The 22804-nt window shown below is 38.0% G+C and overlaps 2 protein-coding genes across 9 annotated transcripts in view; both read right to left on the bottom strand.

The window, feature by feature from the left end:
• Positions 1-5041: 5041 nt before the first annotated feature.
• On the bottom strand, positions 5042-13077 carry LOC145217219 (NACHT, LRR and PYD domains-containing protein 9-like). The gene is made up of 10 exons (XM_080084554.1): positions 12826-13077; positions 12169-12313; positions 10683-12023; positions 10537-10611; positions 9989-10233; positions 9370-9522; positions 8278-8433; positions 7694-7849; positions 6488-6649; positions 5042-6077 (listed from the first exon to the last, which is right to left on the bottom strand). Exons 1-10 carry the CDS (start codon positions 12889-12891, stop codon positions 6057-6059), a joined length of 2520 nt encoding a protein of 839 aa, XP_079940680.1. The 5' UTR covers positions 12892-13077; the 3' UTR covers positions 5042-6056.
• Positions 13078-13163: 86 nt separating this feature from the next.
• The window catches only part of LOC145217133 (sodium channel protein type 1 subunit alpha-like), a 69436-nt gene continuing 59795 nt past the window's right edge, over positions 13164-22804 (bottom strand). For 5 of the 8 annotated variants that reach the window (XM_080084545.1, XM_080084546.1, XM_080084551.1 and 2 more), the window contains 16 exons: positions 22207-22329; positions 22064-22146; positions 21550-21801; positions 21121-21202; positions 20618-20828; positions 19944-20068; positions 19580-19724; positions 19271-19378; positions 17937-18064; positions 17061-17255; positions 16545-16662; positions 16170-16315; positions 15548-15739; positions 14785-14957; positions 14084-14221; positions 13164-13721 (listed from right to left, as the gene is read on the bottom strand). In XM_080084545.1, the coding sequence (XP_079940671.1) occupies positions 13688-13721; positions 14084-14221; positions 14785-14957; positions 15548-15739; positions 16170-16315; positions 16545-16662; positions 17061-17255; positions 17937-18064; positions 19271-19378; positions 19580-19724; positions 19944-20068; positions 20618-20828; positions 21121-21202; positions 21550-21801; positions 22064-22146; positions 22207-22329 (2253 nt within the window). In that variant the 3' untranslated portion in view covers positions 13164-13687. Of the gene's footprint in view, positions 13722-14068; positions 14222-14784; positions 14958-15547; positions 15740-16169; positions 16316-16544; positions 16663-17060; positions 17256-17936; positions 18065-19270; positions 19379-19579; positions 19725-19943; positions 20069-20617; positions 20829-21120; positions 21203-21549; positions 21802-22063; positions 22147-22206; positions 22330-22804 lie in introns of all 8 variants that reach the window. The other 3 variants (XM_080084552.1, XM_080084548.1, XM_080084549.1) reach the window with 2 other exon arrangements.

Below are 22804 nucleotides of genomic sequence, written 5' to 3'. Positions count from 1 at the left end.
TTGATTTTCGGGGGTCAAAAAATCGAAGAAAACTCCGGTTTTGGGCGGGTTTTCGCCGGAATATTCCAGTTTCAAACTGGTTCTGGCCGGTTTTAGCCTCCTACCGAACCACCAAACCGGTTTAAACTGGAATCGAAAACCCGAAATTTTCACCCGATTTTCGAAAAAACCCGAAGGCTATAGCCTTTCCCTTTTTTTGATTTTCGGGGGTCAAAAAATCGAAGAAAAATCCGGTTTTGGGCGGGTTTTCGCCGGAATATTCCAGTTTCAAACTGGTTCTGGCCGGTTTTAGCCTCCTACCGAACCACCAAACCGGTTTAAACCGGAATCGAAACTCCGAAATTTTGACCCGAGTTTCGAAAAAACCCTAAGGCTGCAGCCTTTCCCTTTTTTTGATTTTCGGGGGTCAAAAAAAATCGAAGAAAAATCCGGTTTTGGGTGGGTTTTCGCCGGAATATTCCAGTTTCAAACTGGTTCTGGTCGGCTTTAGCCTCCTACCGAACCAACAAACCGGTTTAAACCGGAATCGAAACTGCGAAATTTTGACCCGATTTTCGAAAAAACCCTAAGGCTATAGCCTTTCCCTTTTTTCGATTTTCGGGGGTCATAAAATCGAAGAAAAATCCGGTTTTGGGTGGGTTTTCGCCGGAATATTCCAGTTTCAAACTGGTTCTGGCCGATTTTAGCCTCCTACGGAACCTACAAACCGGTTTAAACCGGAATCGAAAACCCGAAATTTTGACCCGATTTTCGAAAAAACCCTAAGGCTATAGCCTTTCCGTTTTTTCGATTTTCGGGGGTCAAAAAATCGAAGAAAAATCCGGTTTTGGGCGGGTTTTCGCCGGAATATTCCAGTTTCAAACTGGTTCTGGCCGGTTTTAGCCTCCTACGGAACCTACAAACCGGTTTAAACCGGAATCGAAAACCCAAAATTTTTACCCGATTTTCGAAAAAAACTTTTTTCGACTTTCGGGGGTCAAAAAATCGAAGAAAAATCCGGTTTTGGGCGGGTTTTCGCCGGAATATTCCAGTTTCAAACTGGTTCTGGCCGGTTTTAGCCTCCTACCGAACCACCAAACCGGTTTAAACCGGAATCGAAACTCCGAAATTTTGACCCGAGTTTCGAAAAAACCCTAAGGCTGCAGCCTTTCCCTTTTTTTGATTTTCGGGGGTCAAAAAAAATCGAAGAAAAATCCGGTTTTGGGTGGGTTTTCGCCGGAATATTCCAGTTTCAAACTGGTTCTGGTCGGCTTTAGCCTCCTACCGAACCAACAAACCGGTTTAAACCGGAATCGAAACTGCGAAATTTTGACCCGAGTTTCGAAAAGAACGCTAAGGCTACAGCCTTTCCCTTTTTCGATTTTCGGGGGTCATAAAATCGAAGAAAAATCCGGTTTTGGGCGGGTTTTCGCCGGAATATTCCAGTTTCAAACTGGTTCTGGCCGGTTTTAGCCTCCTACGGAACCTACAAACCGGTTTAAACCGGAATCGAAAACCCAAAATTTTTACCCGATTTTCGAAAAAAACTTTTTTCGACTTTCGGGGGTCAAAAAATCGAAGAAAAATCCGGTTTTGGGCGGGTTTTCGCCGGAATATTCCAGTTTCAAACTGGTTCTGGCCGGTTTTAGCCTCCTACCGAACCACCAAACCGGTTTAAACCGGAATCGAAACTCCGAAATTTTGACCCGAGTTTCGAAAAAACCCTAAGGCTGCAGCCTTTCCCTTTTTTTGATTTTCGGGGGTCAAAAAAAATCGAAGAAAAATCCGGTTTTGGGTGGGTTTTCGCCGGAATATTCCAGTTTCAAACTGGTTCTGGTCGGCTTTAGCCTCCTACCGAACCAACAAACCGGTTTAAACCGGAATCGAAACTGCGAAATTTTGACCCGAGTTTCGAAAAGAACGCTAAGGCTACAGCCTTTCCCTTTTTCGATTTTCGGGGGTCATAAAATCGAAGAAAAATCCGGTTTTGGGCGGGTTTTCGCCGGAATATTCCAGTTTCAAACTGGTTCTGGCCGGTTTTAGCCTCCTACGGAACCTACAAACCGGTTTAAACCGGAATCGAAAACCCAAAATTTTTACCCGATTTTCGAAAAAAACTTTTTTCGACTTTCGGGGGTCAAAAAATCGAAGAAAAATCCGGTTTTGGGCGGGTTTTCGCCGGAATATTCCAGTTTCAAACTGGTTCTGGCCGGTTTTAGCCTCCTACCGAACCACCAAACCGGTTTAAACCGGAATCGAAACTCCGAAATTTTGACCCGAGTTTCGAAAAAACCCTAAGGCTGCAGCCTTTCCCTTTTTTTGATTTTCGGGGGTCAAAAAAAATCGAAGAAAAATCCGGTTTTGGGTGGGTTTTCGCCGGAATATTCCAGTTTCAAACTGGTTCTGGTCGGCTTTAGCCTCCTACCGAACCAACAAACCGGTTTAAACCGGAATCGAAACTGCGAAATTTTGACCCGATTTTCGAAAAAACCCTAAGGCTATAGCCTTTCCCTTTTTTCGATTTTCGGGGGTCATAAAATCGAAGAAAAATCCGGTTTTGGGTGGGTTTTCGCCGGAATATTCCAGTTTCAAACTGGTTCTGGCCGATTTTAGCCTCCTACGGAACCTACAAACCGGTTTAAACCGGAATCGAAAACCCGAAATTTTGACCCGATTTTCGAAAAAACCCTAAGGCTATAGCCTTTCCGTTTTTTCGATTTTCGGGGGTCAAAAAATCGAAGAAAAATCCGGTTTTGAGCGGGTTTTCGCCGGAATATTCCAGTTTCAAACTGGTTCTGGCCGGTTTTAGCCTCCTACGGAACCTACAAACCGGTTTAAACCGGAATCGAAAACCCAAAATTTTTACCCGATTTTCGAAAAAAACTTTTTTCGACTTTCGGGGGTCAAAAAATCGAAGAAAAATCCGGTTTTGGGCGGGTTTTCGCCGGAATATTCCAGTTTCAAACTGGTTCTGGCCGGTTTTAGCCTCCTACCGAACCACCAAACCGGTTTAAACCGGAATCGAAACTCCGAAATTTTGACCCGAGTTTCGAAAAAACCCTAAGGCTGCAGCCTTTCCCTTTTTTTGATTTTCGGGGGTCAAAAAAAATCGAAGAAAAATCCGGTTTTGGGTGGGTTTTCGCCGGAATATTCCAGTTTCAAACTGGTTCTGGTCGGCTTTAGCCTCCTACCGAACCAACAAACCGGTTTAAACCGGAATCGAAACTGCGAAATTTTGACCCGAGTTTCGAAAAGAACGCTAAGGCTACAGCCTTTCCCTTTTTCGATTTTCGGGGGTCATAAAATCGAAGAAAAATCCGGTTTTGGGTGGGTTTTCGCCGGAATATTCCAGTTTCAAACTGGTTCTGGCCGGTTTTAGCCTCCTACCGAACCACCAAAACCGGTTTAAACCGGAATCGAAAAGCCGCAATTTTGACCCGATTTTCGAAAAAACCTAAGGCTATAGCTTTTCCCTTTTTTTGATTTTCGGGGGTCAAAAAATCGAAGAAAACTCCGGTTTTGGGCGGGTTTTCGCCGGAATATTCCAGTTTCAAACTGGTTCTGGCCGGTTTTAGCCTCCTACCGAACCACCAAAACCGGTTTAAACCGGAATCGAAAAGCTGCAATTTTCACCCGATTTTCGAAAAAACCTAAGGCTATAGCTTTTCCCTTTTTTTGATTTTCGGGGGTCAAAAAATCGAAGAAAAATCCGGTTTTGGGCGGGTTTTCGCCGGAATATTCCAGTTTCAAACTGGTTCTGGCCGGTTTTAGCCTCCTACCGAACCACCAAACTGGTTTAAACTGGAATCGAAAACCCGAAATTTTGACCCGAGTTTCGAAAAAAACTTTTTTCGACTTTCGGGGGTCAAAAAATCGAAGAAAAATCCGGTTTTGGGCGGGTTTTCGCCGGAATATTCCAGTTTCAAACTGGTTCTGGCCGGTTTTAGCCTCCTACCGAACCACCAAACCGGTTTAAACCGGAATCGAAACTCCGAAATTTTGACCCGAGTTTCGAAAAAACCCTAAGGCTGCAGCCTTTCCCTTTTTTTGATTTTCGGGGGTCAAAAAAAATCGAAGAAAAATCCGGTTTTGGGTGGGTTTTCGCCGGAATATTCCAGTTTCAAACTGGTTCTGGTCGGCTTTAGCCTCCTACCGAACCAACAAACCGGTTTAAACCGGAATCGAAACTGCGAAATTTTGACCCGAGTTTCGAAAAGAACGCTAAGGCTACAGCCTTTCCCTTTTTCGATTTTCGGGGGTCATAAAATCGAAGAAAAATCCGGTTTTGGGTGGGTTTTCGCCGGAATATTCCAGTTTCAAACTGGTTCTGGCCGGTTTTAGCCTCCTACCGAACCACCAAAACCGGTTTAAACCGGAATCGAAAAGCCGCAATTTTGACCCGATTTTCGAAAAACCCGAAGGGTTTAGCCCAGTGGTTCTTAACCTTTTTTCCTTGCTGCACCCCTTTCAAATCACTAACCAATTTTCGCACCCCCTTTCAAATCACTAACCAATTTTCGCTCCCCCTTCTGTAATTGCTTAAATAGAATAGACCTAACCAACCTTAATGATTCAGCATCCCCGCACCCCCTAGGAACAGTTCTCGCACCCCTTGGGGGTGCGTGCACCCCAGGTTAAGAACCACTGGTTTAGCCTTTCCCTTTTTTCGGTTTTGGGGTTTCAAAAAATCGAATAAAAAAACGGTAGCCCTAGGGTTTTTTCAAGAGTCGGGTCAAAATTGTCTATTTTTGAATACGGTTTGAATCGACAAACTTTTTGGTTTAACTTGGTTTTTCAACGTTTTCACGTTTGAACCCTATTTGGTAAATTTTGACCTGCTTGCGCATTACCCTGTATTGGTTTAGCACTTTCGTAGCACACGTATTAACGGTGCAGCTGCAACGCGTCTAGTCTATCCACCAATTTTGCCCCCAACTTTGTCGCGCTTTTTAACGTCTTAACCGCAGCTATTTCCGGCTTGGTAAATATTTTAGGACAATCGTGTTGCTACGATTTTGCCCAGTGAAATAAACTCAACTTAAAAATTCAGCATTTACAAAAGTCTCTTAGATCAAATTATTATTGTAGATATTTCAACTTTACTTTGCTAACATACATACAGAATTAAAACTTTTTTAAATATTATTGTCAAAGCAGTGTTTAACAAAAACTCGCACAATTTTGCAAAACACCAATAAATAAAGGGCAGTCATTCAATAAATGTAAGCTAACATATATCTTCATTTCATCAATCATTGCATGACAACAGCTAAAAAGATTAATGGCACATTTGATCCAAATATAATGGCTTAAAGTGCAAAAGTGAATATTCACAAAATAATAAAAAAGAAACGAGTAGAGCACAGAAATGTTAAATAGTCACCTGAAAACAGTAAAAGGCACCGCAACATTCTACATAGATGAAACTGCATAGTACAAAAATTGTTAAATTTGTTTTTTGTTAAAAAACATTTGCTCAAAACTTGTTTTCTGGCTATGAAATAGAAAAATCAACAGTATTGCCATGAAAAAAACAGTAACAACTGATTGAGTGTCTAACGATCAAGGGAAAACTATATTGATTTTGATTAACTTCTACAAAAATACCTGCATTTACACTCGAGTACACTATCTATTGCTTTAATTAATCTGACTTTTATCATTAGGCAATGGGCATTGGGCAGCCAGAGGTGGGAAATTAGTTATTTATGAATGTATTAGGCAAGGGGTGTAACCTTATAAACAAATTGTGGGGCCAAATACAATTGCCAAGATTAGATAGCGGGCTGCACCTTTATATAACACAAGGTGATTTTACTCTGTTGCATACCAAATATACATAACTACAAGTAAATTCGCATTCGATTCCAGCCGCATATTGCCAGGTCGCAGAAAAATAGCACTGGGTGCATTAATCTGCTCAAAAATATGTAATAGTTGGACTCGTTTGCCAGTACATTTGAAATCGAAGCGTCTCTGTGGGCCGCACACCTTTAACCAACAGGACGCATTCGGCCCGTGGGCCGCAGGTTGCACAACAATATGTTTTTAACCACCCAACCATATTGAAAGAGAAGCTACAGCAGCACATCACAATCCTGAAAATAAAACAAAAGTTCAAAATATGGTGCAACCTAACCAACCATAAATTTGTTTTAAAAGGGCAAAGAGATCTAAAACTATGTGTAGTCGGTGTGCAAAATTTAATACAATTAGAAAAAAGCAAAGGCAAACTATGACTGATTTTCATTGATATTTAGAAAGTCACTGAAGCCACACTTGTACAAAGTAAATTCACACAATAGGTTGCACAAAACATAACCTCCTGATTGAGCCCTATTGGCATAACAATCCTTAGGAGATCATTACTAAAACAGTGTGCTGTCACTAACTCTAAGCAATGGGTAAAAGAGATTAAATACCAGAACAAATTGAACAAAAAACATTGGTCTGTGGTATTATTTGAGCAAAACTTGAACAATTCCAAAAACTGGTAAAAAATACTTACAGAAAGGTTGAGATGCTTTATTGAGTGCAATATTTCAGATTTTTTCGCTTGGCTGATGTCACATTGGTGAATGCGCAACCACTTAACGTTGTGCAAGCATCTCATGAGGTTTTGAGCACCAGTATCACCCAATGCATTTCTCCCCAAGTCCAAAAGCTCAAGCTGTGTTTACAAAAGGTTACAGATTAAATTTACACAGACCAGCAAATCTTTAACATAGTGTTAAGTTGTGTCAACTTTGTAAGCTCACAGACTTGCTAAAAGCTTTAAAATATAATCTGTACAAAGTGTTTGACAAAGAAAAAAGAAAAGTCCAACATGCTAAATCAGATTTATGTTTTAGTTTATTTAATGCTCAGCACAAATGATTATTGTGCATGTCCTACCGATATAGTTTAGACAAATTGATTTCCTTTTTTCTTTAATGCCATACATTACTAACAAGATTTTTTTATCTTTACACAGTTTTAAGAATACTCTTGTTTGGGTCTTAAAAAGGGTTTCTCAATTGTTTGTTTTAAGTCACATCATATCAAGCTTTGTACCTTTAAACCAGTGGTGTGCAACCTTTTTCGGCGGTGGGCCATATAACCAATTTCGGACATCAAGCCAGGGCCACACAATTTTTTTCATGTACCGTATTTACACTTTTTTACACTACTGTTTGTGCGGCTTGCATTATAATATCATGTCGATATTATTTCCACACCCCTGCGTTTTGTTTTATTTTGCATTTAAAATCAACTTTAAAATGTTAGGTGCAAGTAAGTTTCTTCGCAACACTGCCTTTCACGACAAAGTAATTGTTTACTAGACATAGAGGTATATTACGTCACATTTGGTATAGATACGCAACAAGCACCTAGTGCGAATAGAAGACCATAGGTCTAGGTGAATTAAGTTCCATGTGCTGGTTTAGTTTAGTCTTGTTACATATAGCAACGATTTACCGAAAACTAATCAGAGTGTTGTTCAGGGCCACACTAAATGTCTTGGCGGACCGGATAGTGGCCCGCCGGCTGCGGGTTGCACACCCCTGCTTTAAACCATATGTTCTCAACAATAGGTGAATTTTACCATGCTTTAATAGTAAATACAACAAATTTTGGCAAAGAAACTAAAAACTTTTATTGTATTCAGAATCAGTGTGAAATTATGGGGAAAATTGTAACCTATGCCCCTGATTTAAAAACAAGAGACACAGACCTTTAGAACTCTCAAGCAAATGTTTTCAGTGAGTGCATGAACATCTGTTATTCCACAGTCCTCAACATACAGCTGCTTAAGAATTCCAATTGACTGAGCAAGTGCATTAATGCCACAGTTGCCAATGTTGTTCCCACTCAGATACAACATCTTCATCTATAAAAAGGAAAACACCATAAAACACACTTCTCGAAAGGGATGACCTGAGCCGAGCCAGAAACCCACTCGGTACCAAGCATCCACATTTTTTATGCTCGGTACTCGGCCAAGTGGGTGCCCAAACTGACCCGAGTATTAAATTTGCATATTTATGCCCTGCTAACATAAGATACTAGTGTTTAAGAGGGTATGTAGGAACAAAAAGGACTGTTTTTTTAAATGCGTGGAAAGTTAACAAAAAAATGTTTGTTACATTACTATACACCGTGCATGCTCAGTGTTCGACCAAACAAAACATTTGCAGTTTTGGCCTATTCCTACTTCTCCATCATCAAAAGTGTCTCAAAAGGAGGCGATAACAAAACTTAACATATTATTACAACCACTTTACAGTACATCATTAACACTTAAGAAAACAACCCTACTTCATTTCTTCTAAAGAGTAGTTTTTTAGTAAGTCCAAAAACGCTTGTGATTCCACATTCCCCAACATCAAGCTCATCGATGTACTCAATGCATGAAGCCAAACATTCCAAACCATCGTTACCGATTGGATTGCGAGACAGCTGTAGCTTTTTCAGCTGTCAAAAAATGTTGTAAGGGGTTAAAAATTGACCAATGAATGATACTTGAATGTTTTGTTACAAAACTGAATTCTTGTCACTTGAAAGTTGGTAACCGTTCCCGCAACTATTTTGAGCTTGAGGCATACCGGCAAACTACAGATACTCTATTGCTATGACCCTTGAAACATACAACTTTAATTCCATTTCTACAACTTTAATGCCATTGTTGAGACTGCTATTGGTAACAAGCAAGCATACATGTCAGTTATTTACATGCTATGTGCGCCCATGGTGTGACTGTTGTAGACACCCTATTTCTATGAATAATCCTCATTTTGATCTTAAAAAAACAAATAAAATGTTAAAAAAAATCTTAAAAAAATCTTATTGTGCTTGTTTCAAACATACTGTTATATTTTTTACTTAGTAGCCTTTCGTTATTTTTAGAAAGCTGAGTATCTTTTTCAACCTAGACACCTAGTGCACTACCTTGTTAGATTAGTTAGTAAGATTTATGTTTTTGGAATTTAGGCACTCATACAGTGGTTCTCAACTGGTGGCCCATGATGACTTTTTGGTAGTTGGTAGTTTATTTTAAAATAAAATAAAAACCTAATTATATTTGATGATAAACGGGAAATAGTTGCATATAAGTTATATATTGAATATTCTTTCAGTATGAAAAGCTAATTAAAGTTATTGGCTATTTATTGTTAGTTGTCATTTTTTTAATGTCACTCCTCGAAATTCTGTATTGAAGGAATATATTTCAAGTCAAAATGCTTGTTTTTAAAGCTTTCATTATGTTTGTACTTAATAATCAACCGGTCCACAATAATAATTTACTTAAACTGGTGGTCTATGGCTTGAAACATGTCGAGAATCACTGCACTAGTAAAAGAAACTATGACTTTCAGTATGCAATAAAATTAGCAACTTAGATATATATACCTGTATCTGATGTGTTCTTATTTCATCGCAGAGACATTGTATGCTGGTAATCCCACAATTTCTAGCATCAAGATGGGTTATGTTGTGAACCGACAAAGCCAGGCCTTCAATGTTGTGCCCAACCATGTTTGATGTCATGATGAGCTCTTTGACCTTGAAAGTTTACATAAAACATTTGAACAAGAAATTAATGCTTCAGTAACATTTATGCAGTTTCAACTGTACTTGTCATTTAATAGTACACTAAGAATATTGTGCAGTGACACTGTTTGAATATAGGTTCATACTGAGTTGAGAATTTTTTAAATATTATGTGCTCTAAAATCAAATCACGGTACGCCAGGCCCATTGAAGGCACTACACCAATTAGCCGATCACCAAGCATTCACCACCATATGGGAAGGCGTAGGCTAAAAACATTTTTTAAAATCTATTTATGTTCGTCTTAGCTCTAAAATAAAAGTTTGAAAAATAAAAGAGTACTAAAAATTTGAAAAAGAAAAAGGGCATATAAGTGTCTTGTGAGAAATTTAAAGGTGTCATCTTTATTATTTTTATAGGTTTGTGAACCAAATTGACTGCTTGTCCTAGCTACAATCTTGCATTCAGGTGAACCTACCCCGTGTTTCATGTGTTGCACACCATGTAAGACATGTTTCATGGAAACTGGTTCCAGGTTGCAATTGAGAAGGTCTATCTTTTCAACAGGCTGTTTCATTTTCGGAAGCAGCTGACCAAGAGCATATGCAGCACTGGATGATAATGGCATTCCACTAAACCAGTATTCTTTAGGACACCAAGCAGCAAAGGTTTCTTTAACATGGTCTTTGCATTCTTGCAAATCAATAAACAGTTCCAAAAGCTCTAGGATAAAAAAATGTTGTTGATTTCTGTCACAGTTTTAAATTCTTTCATAAGTTACATGGGCATTACTAGTAAAAAATGCCAACCTTTCTACTTGGTATAAACAACAAGACAAATACAAATGACGTAGTTCAATTGACATGTAATGCATCAAAAATGAAAATTTATCATTAAAATAAATAACTTTGTTCAGCAATAAGTGTGTAAGTCAAGTGCTAGTATATGAAATCGCAAATCAATTCATATTAAGAAGTCTTGTTGTAGTTTAATTACAAAGACTTGTTGTTTTGTTTGTTTGCTTACCTCGGCTGCTATGGGGCTGGTGTCCCCAGGATTTAAAGCTCTTGAGAAGTTCAGTGCAAAAATCTTTGGCTTTATCTATAAAAATAAAACACAGGATTTTGAGTTTGCAAATGATACCTTTGCTCATTAACAACAACATCACTTACCAGAACTGCAATCATCACCAAGCAGAAGACCACACAAAAATCGTCGTACCATCATCCAGTGGCTATCAGAAACTACTTGGCTGAGAATCTGCTGAAACTCTTGATAAGGCATAAAAAGGGCAATGAACATGGCTGCGAAAATCTCTTGTAGCATCTGGTGAATGAAGTAAAACTGTTTGTCACCTCCATCGAATAGCATCTGCACAAAATCAACCACTCCATTGACCACAATCACAAAATCCTGGACATCAATATCTTTAAGGTTTTCTCTTTCCAAATCGAGAAGAGAAAACATGGTAGTGTGTCGCATCATTCCCAAGTAGGCCATTCTGCCTAGTGGTTCACACAAAGTATTGAGATCTCGCCCTCTGGTAAACCTGGAAAGTGTAAGACGCAGAAGAACTTGCTTGAAGACCTCAGTGACTGTGTGTGGCATTACATTGGCGTTGGAACCTTCGTTAGCCGTTAAACAGGCACATAAGACAAACTGCAACAGGACTGGTGTATGGCAAAGGTCGAGTAACTGTGGAGCCTTAATGCTCAGCATATTCCACAGCTCCTCTGCCTTTTCACCAGCAAGGGCAAAAAACAATTTCTTCATATCTTCAGTGGCGAGGTCATGAACAAAGATGGTGGCGTCTTGACGATAGTCAGCTGGAATTGAATGCAAAGAGTGAGGCCTTGTGGTGAATATTACCAGTGAATTGGGAAAGAATACACCACTGCATAAATTGGCAACAAGTCGGTCGACTGTCATGGGTGTAAAAAAGTTTTCATTTAGTGGTACCACATTTTTTAGGGACCATCCAGCCTGGTCATAACCATCCAAGACATAAACACACTTATTAGAATTTTTGCAAACCCACTGAAAAGCATGGTGCCTGGTTGCTTCATCTAATTCTGGAAAAGTATTATCAATTAAAAGCTGCTTTAGAGTGAGTGTTTGATTTCCATAATTGATATCCATAAAGCGAATGTAAAGAACAACCAAATCTGTTTGGTCAATTTTGGCCAACCTTTTGGAACAAGTGGTTTTGCCAGAACCAGGGGGACCAACAATGGCCAAAAAGTGTTTTTCTTTGGAATTTTCAAGGATTTCGCCAAACTGAATTTTTTTCTGGTGCTCAATGATTTGTTCAATTATTTCCCCTCGGACAGATGATTTTGGACGTTGCCTTCTAGGAGGAACCAGTCCTTGATAGAAATCGGACAGCACAAAGACAGGAAAGACAATAGGAATTGCATTTTGGTTAACGTTGAGTCCATGAAGGACAACTTCACCATGTAGTTTCAGTTTCATACTTGCAGTAACTTTGGCTATTGCTTCACTCTCTGATACTTCTGTAAAACAAAACACCAAAATTTATTCTCATTTTTCCTACTTCTAGATGCTATATACTTTTCACTAATCTTTCAATTTCTATTAAATGTGGTTTGAACAAAAACATGCTCAAAAGTAAGTTAATTTTTTATATCTTGTTCTCACCTGAATCAATATGTGATGACTGTTCAGCCATGTGGTTATGTTCCTCCATTTCCACATCTTGTGGTTCAGTGGCAACATGGTAGTGATGTTCATGATGGTGGTGGTGCTCATGGTGATGATGGTGTGTGTCTCCGATATGTAGATTCTATAAATTAAAAACTCACTTTCACTGATATATCTTACTAAAATTTACGATCACTTGCCAGACAAAGATCTGGATAATAAGCAGAAACAAATAATAATTCCTAGATGTTTTTACTCCTACACTACCCAAGACCCCAGCAGTATCAACCTTGTTGTAGATAAATTAGATTGCTCAGTGCAAAAAAGGTATATCTGCATTATGAGCTATCACTATCGGAATATGTATACTCTTGATAGTGTTAGTTTGTTGTCTGTGGGATGTCATAAAAACTTTTGGTGAACTGTATCATAGACAGTTTTGTTTACATATGCTTTGGCCACAGAAATATCCATTCTATACATAGTAGCTAAATATTACTGGTATATTTACTACACATAAGTGACTATTTCACAGAAACAATGACCAAACCATTTACAACTAAAGCTTTTAGTCACAGAACTTTTAAATATCTTGGATAGCCAAGTATAAAACTCAAGTTTAATAAGACAATTACAAATGCTACTCGTGAATACCTCGACTCTTTCAAGGACGTTTTGGCCCAGCTGTTCTTCTGTTCCAGGTTGTTCTTGGTCACTCATTCTTCTGCTGACTGATGTTTTAGAAAAATCTATATAATCTGTAAGTTACATACAGTACTTTGTTTTGTAGAGAAAACAGGAACTGTATCTAAAACTCTTAATTTAGCTCAAAATTTATTTTACCAACCAAATTGCAAAATCTACGCCAGGATTTTGGGGAATTCCCTTTTTCTTTCTGCAAATTCGGTCCCCAATAAAAAAATAAAACTTTTTTCCCAATGTAGTCTGGATTTTTTCTAAATGTCTAAAAAACAGTTTTTAGTAATGCAGTAAACGGTAATAACAAAGTTTATTTGTAGCACCTTTATTCCACGCGAAACCGACAGAAAACAGAAAAAGCGAATGAACGGTATTAAAATACGAAAACAGAGCGGGCAAGAAAACAATAAACTAGAAGGGCGATAATTTGAAATAAACGAGCGGAAAAAGAGAGAAAGTGAACGAATGAGAAAACTGGCCACAAAGTACAGTGATAGACACTCTAAATGCGAAACTGGGCCAATATTGGCTCAAAGTGCCACGTACAAAAGCAAAAAAACTGGTAAAACCGGAAACGATAAACAACACTACCCTTGGAACTTAACATAACGACCAAGAAAAAGCTCGAAATCAATGGAGAAATTAAATAAACAAATGTCTTTTTAGGGTTTCAAATAATCGACTCAGTCTCAATTCTGTCCAGTCAAGATGGTGACGTCAGATTTCCTCTTCATGACGTCATCAGGCACTTGGTGTCAGTCTAACGCAGTGCGGTGAGGTATTGCCGCGTCTTGGTTGCAGAACAACTGTTTTTTCGTCAAGAGCTGTTAGATTGTTCCGATTCGCAATCACTGTAAGTATGTTACAGAAAAAGGTATAAAAAAACAATCTTTGCAATAAAAAACTTTGTTACTCTAAAATAGCAGCCCGATAAGCTGGATTAAACAAAAATGCGGGATGGGCCAGTAAATCGGTTTAAAACGTTTTTTTACCCATTACATGACTCGATCAATACCCTTAGTACCCTGGCTAAGCTATAGGCTAGCCTAGCTATTAGATGTTGAATTTTAATTGTATTTTCGATTTATAAAAGTCTTCTAACTAGGAACTTGGCTTTCGGAGCCCATCTTATATACAGTTGCGTAAATTGCCATTTTTCTATTATGTATTCAATTACTAAAAATACCCAAATCTTTACCTTAGATTGTCTTACCTTGCTTGGTCGCAACTCGCATCATCGTAACCTCCACTTCCTCCACTGTCATCGCTATCTTCGTTTTGCGATGAACTGTAAATGTCATCATTTTCTCTGTCAGTTGACCAATCATCGTCACTTGGAACATTTCGACTCCTGAAAATGGGAAACATTGTTAATGAGCGAAACCAATTTTACTCACAGCCATTTCGAAACTTACAGACTCAATTAATAATTTAAATAATTTCTACTTTTTTAATCTTAATTGAAAACTAACCCAAGCAAATTGAGGGAAACAAGCCTTCGTAAAACCTAGGTCTTCAGGGTGGCCGCTTGGTAATGGTAACCGTTTGGCGTTTACGAATTAGTGGGTATTAAAATCAGATTTAGTTTTTTTATGTTTTCCCGGGCAATGAACTTGAGCGGGTGCTCAACCTCCAACAATATAAATCCAACAGGTTGAACTTAACATTACGTCAATAACTTCAATTTATGAAACTCTTTTGTTCCCAGGTTTACAAACAGGCTGAATTTACTCCTAAGTAGAAAACTGCAATGCTTTGGCATCAACTACATGCAAGGCACTTTTTATGATATGCGGCGTTAAACATTTCTGCGTTAAAAAAACTTGGTAGATAATTTAATAAGTGCAAAAACGAGACTCATCATGAAAAAAAAACACTTATTGCTTTGTCAGTAAGGTTAAGAAATAAACTAACCGTTTTCGACGGAACGCTCTCTGTAGCGTAATCGTAGCTTTAAGCAAAATAGTAAAATCGGCAGCGTCCATCGTTTCCATGGTTTCCAGATTTTCCTTCGTCCGACACTTTAACATGAACGACTGCAGCATATCGTCTTTCAGGTTGTTCAATTCCGGGGAATCACCCAAAACCTAAAAAGTTTTTCCATACTTTGCTTCTCTGGCAATTTTAACAACGAAAACGACGATAAGTCTCTTTAGATTAGTGGATGAATTTTAGTTTGTGATCTTTTTCTCCTGGATATGTCAGTTTTTATTAGGCTTAGCAACTTTTGGCATTAAAAAAAATACTTTAAATTCAACTTTACTTTTGAATTCTGGGCATTTACTAGTAAAAAATTTACTTTTAAGAGTGATTTTAGTAAGCGTTAACCTAAAGTCTAATTGGCATAATGTTTGTTGTACATGTATACGCCTGTACAAAAATACTTTATGTCAAAACATTAAGATACGTTTTAAGTCAGTGATTTCCAAACTTTATCGACGAATTCCACCCTTCACAATTTAAAACATTTTCATTCCTCCCTAATATACTACAAAGTAGATGCTAAACCATAAGTGTCTATTTACAAACTATATGTAAAAAGTAAATTCCTCCGCTCACGATGACAAAAATGAGAACCACTGGTTTATAATTAATCAATCAAAATAGTAATAAAATCAATCTATTTAAGTTTAAGTAATTAATAGAATCAATCAAACTCCTATCATCATATTTTTACTTTTTTGATCAGGGCAATGATGACTTCGAGACAATGCACTCTCCCATCATAAGTAATCCTCATATTGGAAGTAGCGATGAACACGTTGTTGGGCATCGGAACTCGCAAGGGAAAGTCGAGGTGATGGAGAAGTTGTTTCAGTTGATCAAATGTGATGTACTGAGAGAGCCGGTCATCGTAACGTTGCCAAACCTGAAGCAATTGCACACTTGATAACTACGAAATATTGACATTGTTTCTTGTATACTTCCGTATGGTCGGATTTTACTACCTTTAATTTCGTCAGTTTTTCACGAAGTTTTGTTTGTTTATCTCTGCTGATTTCAATCGCAAAATTTACCCATAAGTTGCTTTATCCTAATTTCGCATGCGTAACAAAAATTGTTTCACGGTTATTTAACGCCAAAGGGTGTCAAATTTACCCCTGGTTGTATTTGATGTGTGACAAAGCAAAATTGTTTGAGTCAAATCAAACGTCAGATTAAGGGTATTGTGACGTCATAAAATCGAGTCTAACTATTGTTCCATCATTACAGCTTATACATTTAAGTTAAAAAAAATACAAATTACAAAAATAAATTACATGTGAAAACTAAACAATAAATTGCACCAAGCTTCCTACCTCAAAGAATTGCTCGAAATCGTCGGCGGTCAATGGCTCAGCACTTTCCCGTGTGGCCACCACGAAGTTCTCGAGGATAATCGCGATGTACATGTTCACAACGATTAGGAACGTTATCATAACGTACGTGACAAAGTAGATGACGCCTGAAATGCATTTACTGCCAATTACAAAAAATGTTCCTTGCAACCATGAATTAAAGAACGTGATGACGAAACGATTAATGAATTAAGATTTAAACCGTGAACATACAAAAACAAGGAAAGACTAACGATTTAGGTTATGGTTTCATATTAAAATCTTTACTAAAGCAAAAATTTAAGACCATATGAAACCTTAGCTGGGGTCGTATGTGTTTTTGGAAGGTTAACTTACCCATTGTAGCATTTCCGCAGTTGCTAGGCGACCCGTCGGCAGGATTTTCATCACAAAACGGAGCCTCGTCTCTCAAAATCGGCTCTATGAATCGGTCCCAACCCTCGGACGTCGAAACCTGTGCATAGATTACAAGATTAAAAACATGTCACGAGATGGTTTATCAAAGTATATCTTGCACTTAAAAACAGCTTTTTGATGGCCAAACAAATTTCTTGTTAGTGTACTTAAACCTATTGTTAATTTAATAGAAATGCTTTAGTGTCATACAAGTATGACGAAAGCAGTGACCATAATATTCCCATTTTGAAAGATACTCATAACCAAAATACCTAATCACAAGACTATGCATAATCCTGGCATCGTATATTTTTAAATTTTGCTCATTAGCAGTACGATTTTCGGTAACTGAAGCCCGAGTACCGAGTATAGAAGATGTTAGCCATGTCAATCGATCGGGTATTTGGTCAGACCATTTTAATTGGTTAGAATATATCAGAGGTAAGAACAACAAACCTGAAATAGGACAAGAAAGGCATTGGGAAATGTTTCAAAGTTTAACATGTCGTCTATGCCGGCGATCTTTTGCACATAGGGAAACTGTGACATGCCGATGATGGCGTAGATGAACATGAACAAAAAGAGAAGACAGCCGATGTTGAAGAGAGCTGGTAAAGACATCATAAGAGCAAACAGCAGCGTCCGTATTCCCTGGATAAGCGAAAACAAGGTTTTGAAAAATTCTAAGCTAATAAGATTTGCAATAAAAATTCACTCTGGATTAAAATCAGTTTGAAAAGTTTGCCCCAATGCTAAAAGATTGACAATGATTTTAAAGGCTGCAACATTTAGTTCTACTAAACCAGTGGTTTCCAACCGGGAAGGAATTTCGTTGAAGTAAGGAATTTTAAAACTAAAGAGGCTGAGAAATTTATTTAAAACTGAGAATTTACTTAATTTTTACGTGTGATTTGTAAATATACACTTTAGCTCTGGAAATTTTACCTGTGAATTTGATAAAAGATCAAATTTTAACTGATCTTTGCACGTTTGAGCATCTACTATGTATATTAGGAATAAATGAAAATGTATTGAATGGTTAAGAGAGGAATTCGTCGAAAAAGGTTGGGAACCACTGTATACTATAAACTAACTAAAAAGTAAAAAAAAAAATTGTCGCCTTTGGACCGCTAGTACTTTTCAAACTGATTGTAATTTCCACGCAATGTTTACATTGCAAAATGAAATTCATTCACGTTTTCTATAAAACGTGCAGTACTGATCCTTCAGTTCAGTTTAGTATCACTAAGTTTTTAACAACCACCATCTGATGGTAAAACAAAGCTGCTATTGTTTACCTCTAAATCCAAAATATCAGCTCAAAAAACTCACCTTGGCTTCTCGGATCAGTCGCAGGATTCTGGTGACCCGGAAAAGTCTGATGATCCGGAACAAGGTGGGCTGGACGAAATACTGGGACATGACGTCATTGAGTCCGGTCGCTGTGGACAGGACGTTCACTGTGTCGTCATTTTGAGAATTGTTGTGAGTGGAAAAAAGGTTGGGCGAAAGTGGCAGCCGTGCAGGGAATTAAGTAAATGACTAAATGCGCAAGCATATTAAGGCCAGTCAGTCGCATTGAGTGGTTAGTTCCGTGGTTCCCAAACTTTTTTATTGTATGTATCCCTTTGCCCCAATTATTAGGCTTAGCCCCCCCCCCCCCCAAGTGAAATATGCGATTAAGTGAACTATGCGATTAAATGAAATATGTGATTATGTGAAATATGCGATTAAGTGAACTATGCGATTATGTGAAATATACGATTAAGTGAACTATGCGATTAAGTGAATTATGCGTTTAAGTGAACTATGCGATTAAGTGAATTATGCGTTTAAGTGAACTATGCGATTAAGTGAACTATGCGATTAAGTGAATTATGCGTTTAAGTGAACTATGCAATTAAGTGAACTATGCGATTAAGTGAATTACGCGATTAAGTGAATTACGCGATTAAGTGAACTATGCGATTAAGTGAATTATGCGATTATGTGAAGTATGCGATTAAGTGAATTATGCGATTAAGTGAACTATGCGATTAAGTGAACTATGCGATTATGTGAAATATACGATTAGGTGAATTATGCGATTAAGTGAACTATGCGATTAAGTGAACTATGCGATTAAGTGAATTATGCGTTTAAGTAAACTATGCGATTAAGCGAACTATGCGATTAAGTGAATTATGCGATTAAGTGAACTATGCGATTAAGTGAATTATGCGATTAAGTGAACTATGCGATTATGTGAACTATACGATTAAGTGAACTATACGATTAAGTGAAATATGCGTTTAAGTGAACTATGCGATTAAGTGAACTATGCGATTATGTGAAATATACGATTAAGTGAACTATGCGATTAACTGAAATATCAATTAAGTGATTTACCCGATTAAGTGAAATATGCGATTAAGCAAATGATTCGATCTAGTGAAATATGCCATTAACTCAATTATGCGATTAAGTGAACTATGCAATTAAGTGGATTATGCGATTAACTGAGTAACACAGTCATATAGTTTGTGTTTTACAACTGTTAGGGAGAATCCACACACACAAAATACCCACACAATATTGATGCAAGCGCATGTAAAAATGCTCGGCAAATTTATTTTAGCGACGAGCGCTTTTGCAAAATGAACAACCAATATTTGATGTAAACTCACCTACGAGCGATATAACCACCACGAGAAAATCAAACACGTTCCATGGCACCGTGAAATAGTAAAGGCGCAATCCGATCAACTTCAGTGTAGCCTCGATCACAAATATAGCTGCAAATATAAAAAGTTTGTTTGAAACAAGAATACATAAATATATACACACATAGAACAGTTAATTGGGCCCCTATCAGGGGTAATGGCGGTGTGTGTGTGTGTGTGTGTGGGGGGGGGGGGGGATGGCTGTAACCCACATCAATGCTAACTTTGTGTAGTTATAGACAGAAAAAAATGACATCGTGTTCACAAACTAACTTATAAATCCGAGGTTAAAATATTGGAGCCATTCCGACATTTCCTTCGACATGTTGTTGTGTTCGATCGCCATGACAACCAGATTGAGCATGATCATCGCCATGACGGCCACCTCAAACTTCCGTGACGTCACAATGTCGTAGATCTATTGTCACGTAACAATAAGATTATAAGAAAAACTTATGAGATGAACAAGAATATGGCTTAAATTAAATTATGCAACTATCTGAATTATGCTATTAAGAGAATTTTGCGTTTAACTTAAAATTGCGGTTACCTGAATTATGCAATTGGGCCAATTATGCGATTAAGTGATTCATGCGACTGAAATAATTTGGCAAAAAACAAACAAATTTACGCTGACCTTGTTTGCAAACTTGCTTTGTGGTCTCGGAATCGGTTTCTTGGGTGTTTTCGATGCCATCTTCTTCATAGCGTCGTAATATCTCTGCTGTTCATCGGTAAGAAGAAACGCAGCGTCTTTACCTCCTGATAAATTACGGAATATATGAGACTAAGACTTTCACACCTTAGTAAATGCTAAATCGATGCTGTTTTCTCAAACCTAATGTGTAAGCATTTAGGCTCGAAATCAGTGATTTTTCAAACTGTGTGTCGCAAAATATTTTTAAATGACAAAATAGGTGTGTTGACAATGCTAAGATCTAGTTTTTGTCTTATTGGTTACCAAAAAAGTTATAATGAATTACACTCAAGTTGCAAAAAAATCAACAATTTGCTGCTTTTTGGTCAACAAAGTGTGCCAAAATACGGCATGTTAGCTCAAAGCAGTGGTTCCCACCAGGCAGGAATTTACATTCATTTTTAATGACCTGCGCAAAGACCAAATTTTAAATTATCATTGTATGGTTTAGCACTATGTGGTGTGTTAGGGAGGAATAAAAATGTTTTGAATTGTTAAGGGAGGAATACGTCGAAACATGTAGGAGACCGCTGTATTAGCTTGTAAAGTTAGAGAAGCACTGCTTAACATATTTGCCGTCATTCAAACCTGAACTAAAATATAAAAACACTTACCACCCCCCGATTGTGACTTGCTTTTCTGTTGATTAAAGTTGTCGATAATGACTCCAATGAACAGGTTAAGACTAAAGAATGCCCCAAAAACAATAAAAACTCCGAAGTAGGCGTAACTGTAGAAACTGGCTTCATATGAAGGTTGTTGTTCTTTTCCTGTTATGTCAATGGCGCTTTCCATAATTTCGAGCCAGCCGTTAAAAGTTGCAACCTGGAAGTCAATTAATAGTAGTTGTTAATATTTACAGCATGCATGAAGTGGGTTTATGAAACAGCATCGTGCCACCAGCGTGACGCTATAGAAGCTGTTTTCTTCTAAAGTTCGATTATATGCATTTTTATTCTGAAGTAAAATTATATATTTGTGATGCATATTTTTTTACATATATTTGGTTTCCTTTTTAAAGTTTCGAAGGAGAGTGTAAAAATTATTTTTCAGTAGTTTAAATGGCAGCTTTTTTACAGTAAATTTATATTAATAATCATTAAACAAAAAGGTTCACCTGCATTAGAACGAGATATCCACGAATAACGCTGTCGAAATTAACACTTGGGACTTGCCAGGCGATGTCAGTAGTGTTCAGCCTGCAAAGTAAATTGTTTCCGCTTTACACGAATTGTTCCTTTGGATCAAACAACAAAAAACGTTTTTGATAAAAATTACATAGACTAAAACACGTTGTGCGTTTGTTAACTGAAGAGTCAAATAGTTTAGCATAGAGTTAGTTTAGCATGAGAAATTTTGGTTTAATGCATTAACTTTCTTATTTCAGCAGTTTTCCGCAGCTTAATATTTTATACATATTGCGAATCTAACATAACGAATCTTTTCTTAACTTTGGCAACGGACAGTAAAACAAGGTGTATCCAAAATTGAAAAGGATCTAAAACTCAAGTCTTCCCTTATTAGATGAAATAAAACCGAACCTTACCATTGGCTACATTGCAAGCATTCCTTTTTATCCGTCACAGCGGGCAGAATGTTCTTTGTTGCAAGTTGCGCGGGAATCTCGCCACTGAGATACCGCAGCAGTTCCGTGTTATTGGGGTTGCATTGCTCCCACAAGGTGGCGTTCACGAACCGGGAGTCGGCGGGGTCCGAAAAGCGGCGGGGTAAGATATCACTCGTGGGCATGGCAACGCAACGACCGAACTGACCCCCGAAAAGGTTGACTCCGAGTATGCTGAAAAGTTTAACAAACGTTACGTCAAAAGTAACCTGATAAATGACGTCAACGAAGTTAAAACACAAAATTGGCGGTAATGATGACGTCATATGCATTTTAAAAAAAAATCCCGTAACATTTTCACACCATTAAATAACGTTTTATACAACCTTATGCGGTAACATACCAAATAAATTTTTAAATGCCATCGAAAAGGTAAAAAAAGATTTTTAAATCTAAAAATTTTTAAAAAAATTAAAAATTACAATTTTTTACCAACCTGAATATCAACCAAAACATGACGCACACCATGAACACGTGACCTATAGATGGAACAGCTCGAATTAACGCGTCGACGACGATCTGCATGACAACGTAAAATTGCAAAGTTTGAATTATGAAACATCAGGCTAGCGATCCTACCTTCATTCCTTCAAATCTGGACAAAGCACGCAGAGGACGCAAGGCACGGAAAGTCCTCAGCACTCTCAATGCGCTCAAGTTGATGTGCTCGTTTGACACAAGAGTCAAGTTCATGATTGAAATCTAAAGAACATTTTTCATCCAGTATCGCTTAATACATTGTAGGCTACCGCATATCGTTTACCATAAAGGCACCAGGAGCACACAATTCTCACAAAAGTAAAAACCAAACGGCCACAAATATCACTTTACATAGTACGCCAGGTCTATTGAAGGCGTTGCACTGAATCTGCCGGTCACCAAACATTTCCTATAGGGCAAGGCGTGGGCTAAAAATCTAGCCTGCAGTGGCATTCGAACCCCCCGACAGGAGTCTTTTAGGGACTCGCGCTCTGCCAACTGAGATTCGCAGGCTCAGTGGTGAACCCGCCGAAGTCGAATCACAAGCACCGTTAAAGCAACATAAATTTATCCAAAAAACTACTGACATAGAGTGTAAAGTCTGGCCCGAATCAGGCCCGCTTTTTTCAAAAGACTTAAGCCCGAGCCCGGCCCGACTTACAATCTGATTCATTATAATTGTGCACTTCCTTTTAAA

Source organism: Phallusia mammillata, chromosome 1, assembly GCF_965637545.1.
Source record: "Phallusia mammillata chromosome 1, kaPhaMamm4.hap1.1, whole genome shotgun sequence".
Taxonomy (NCBI): Eukaryota; Metazoa; Chordata; class Ascidiacea; order Phlebobranchia; family Ascidiidae; genus Phallusia; species Phallusia mammillata.
The sequence above is the reverse complement of the archived record's forward strand: the minus strand, read 5'-3'. Positions and strand labels throughout refer to the sequence as shown.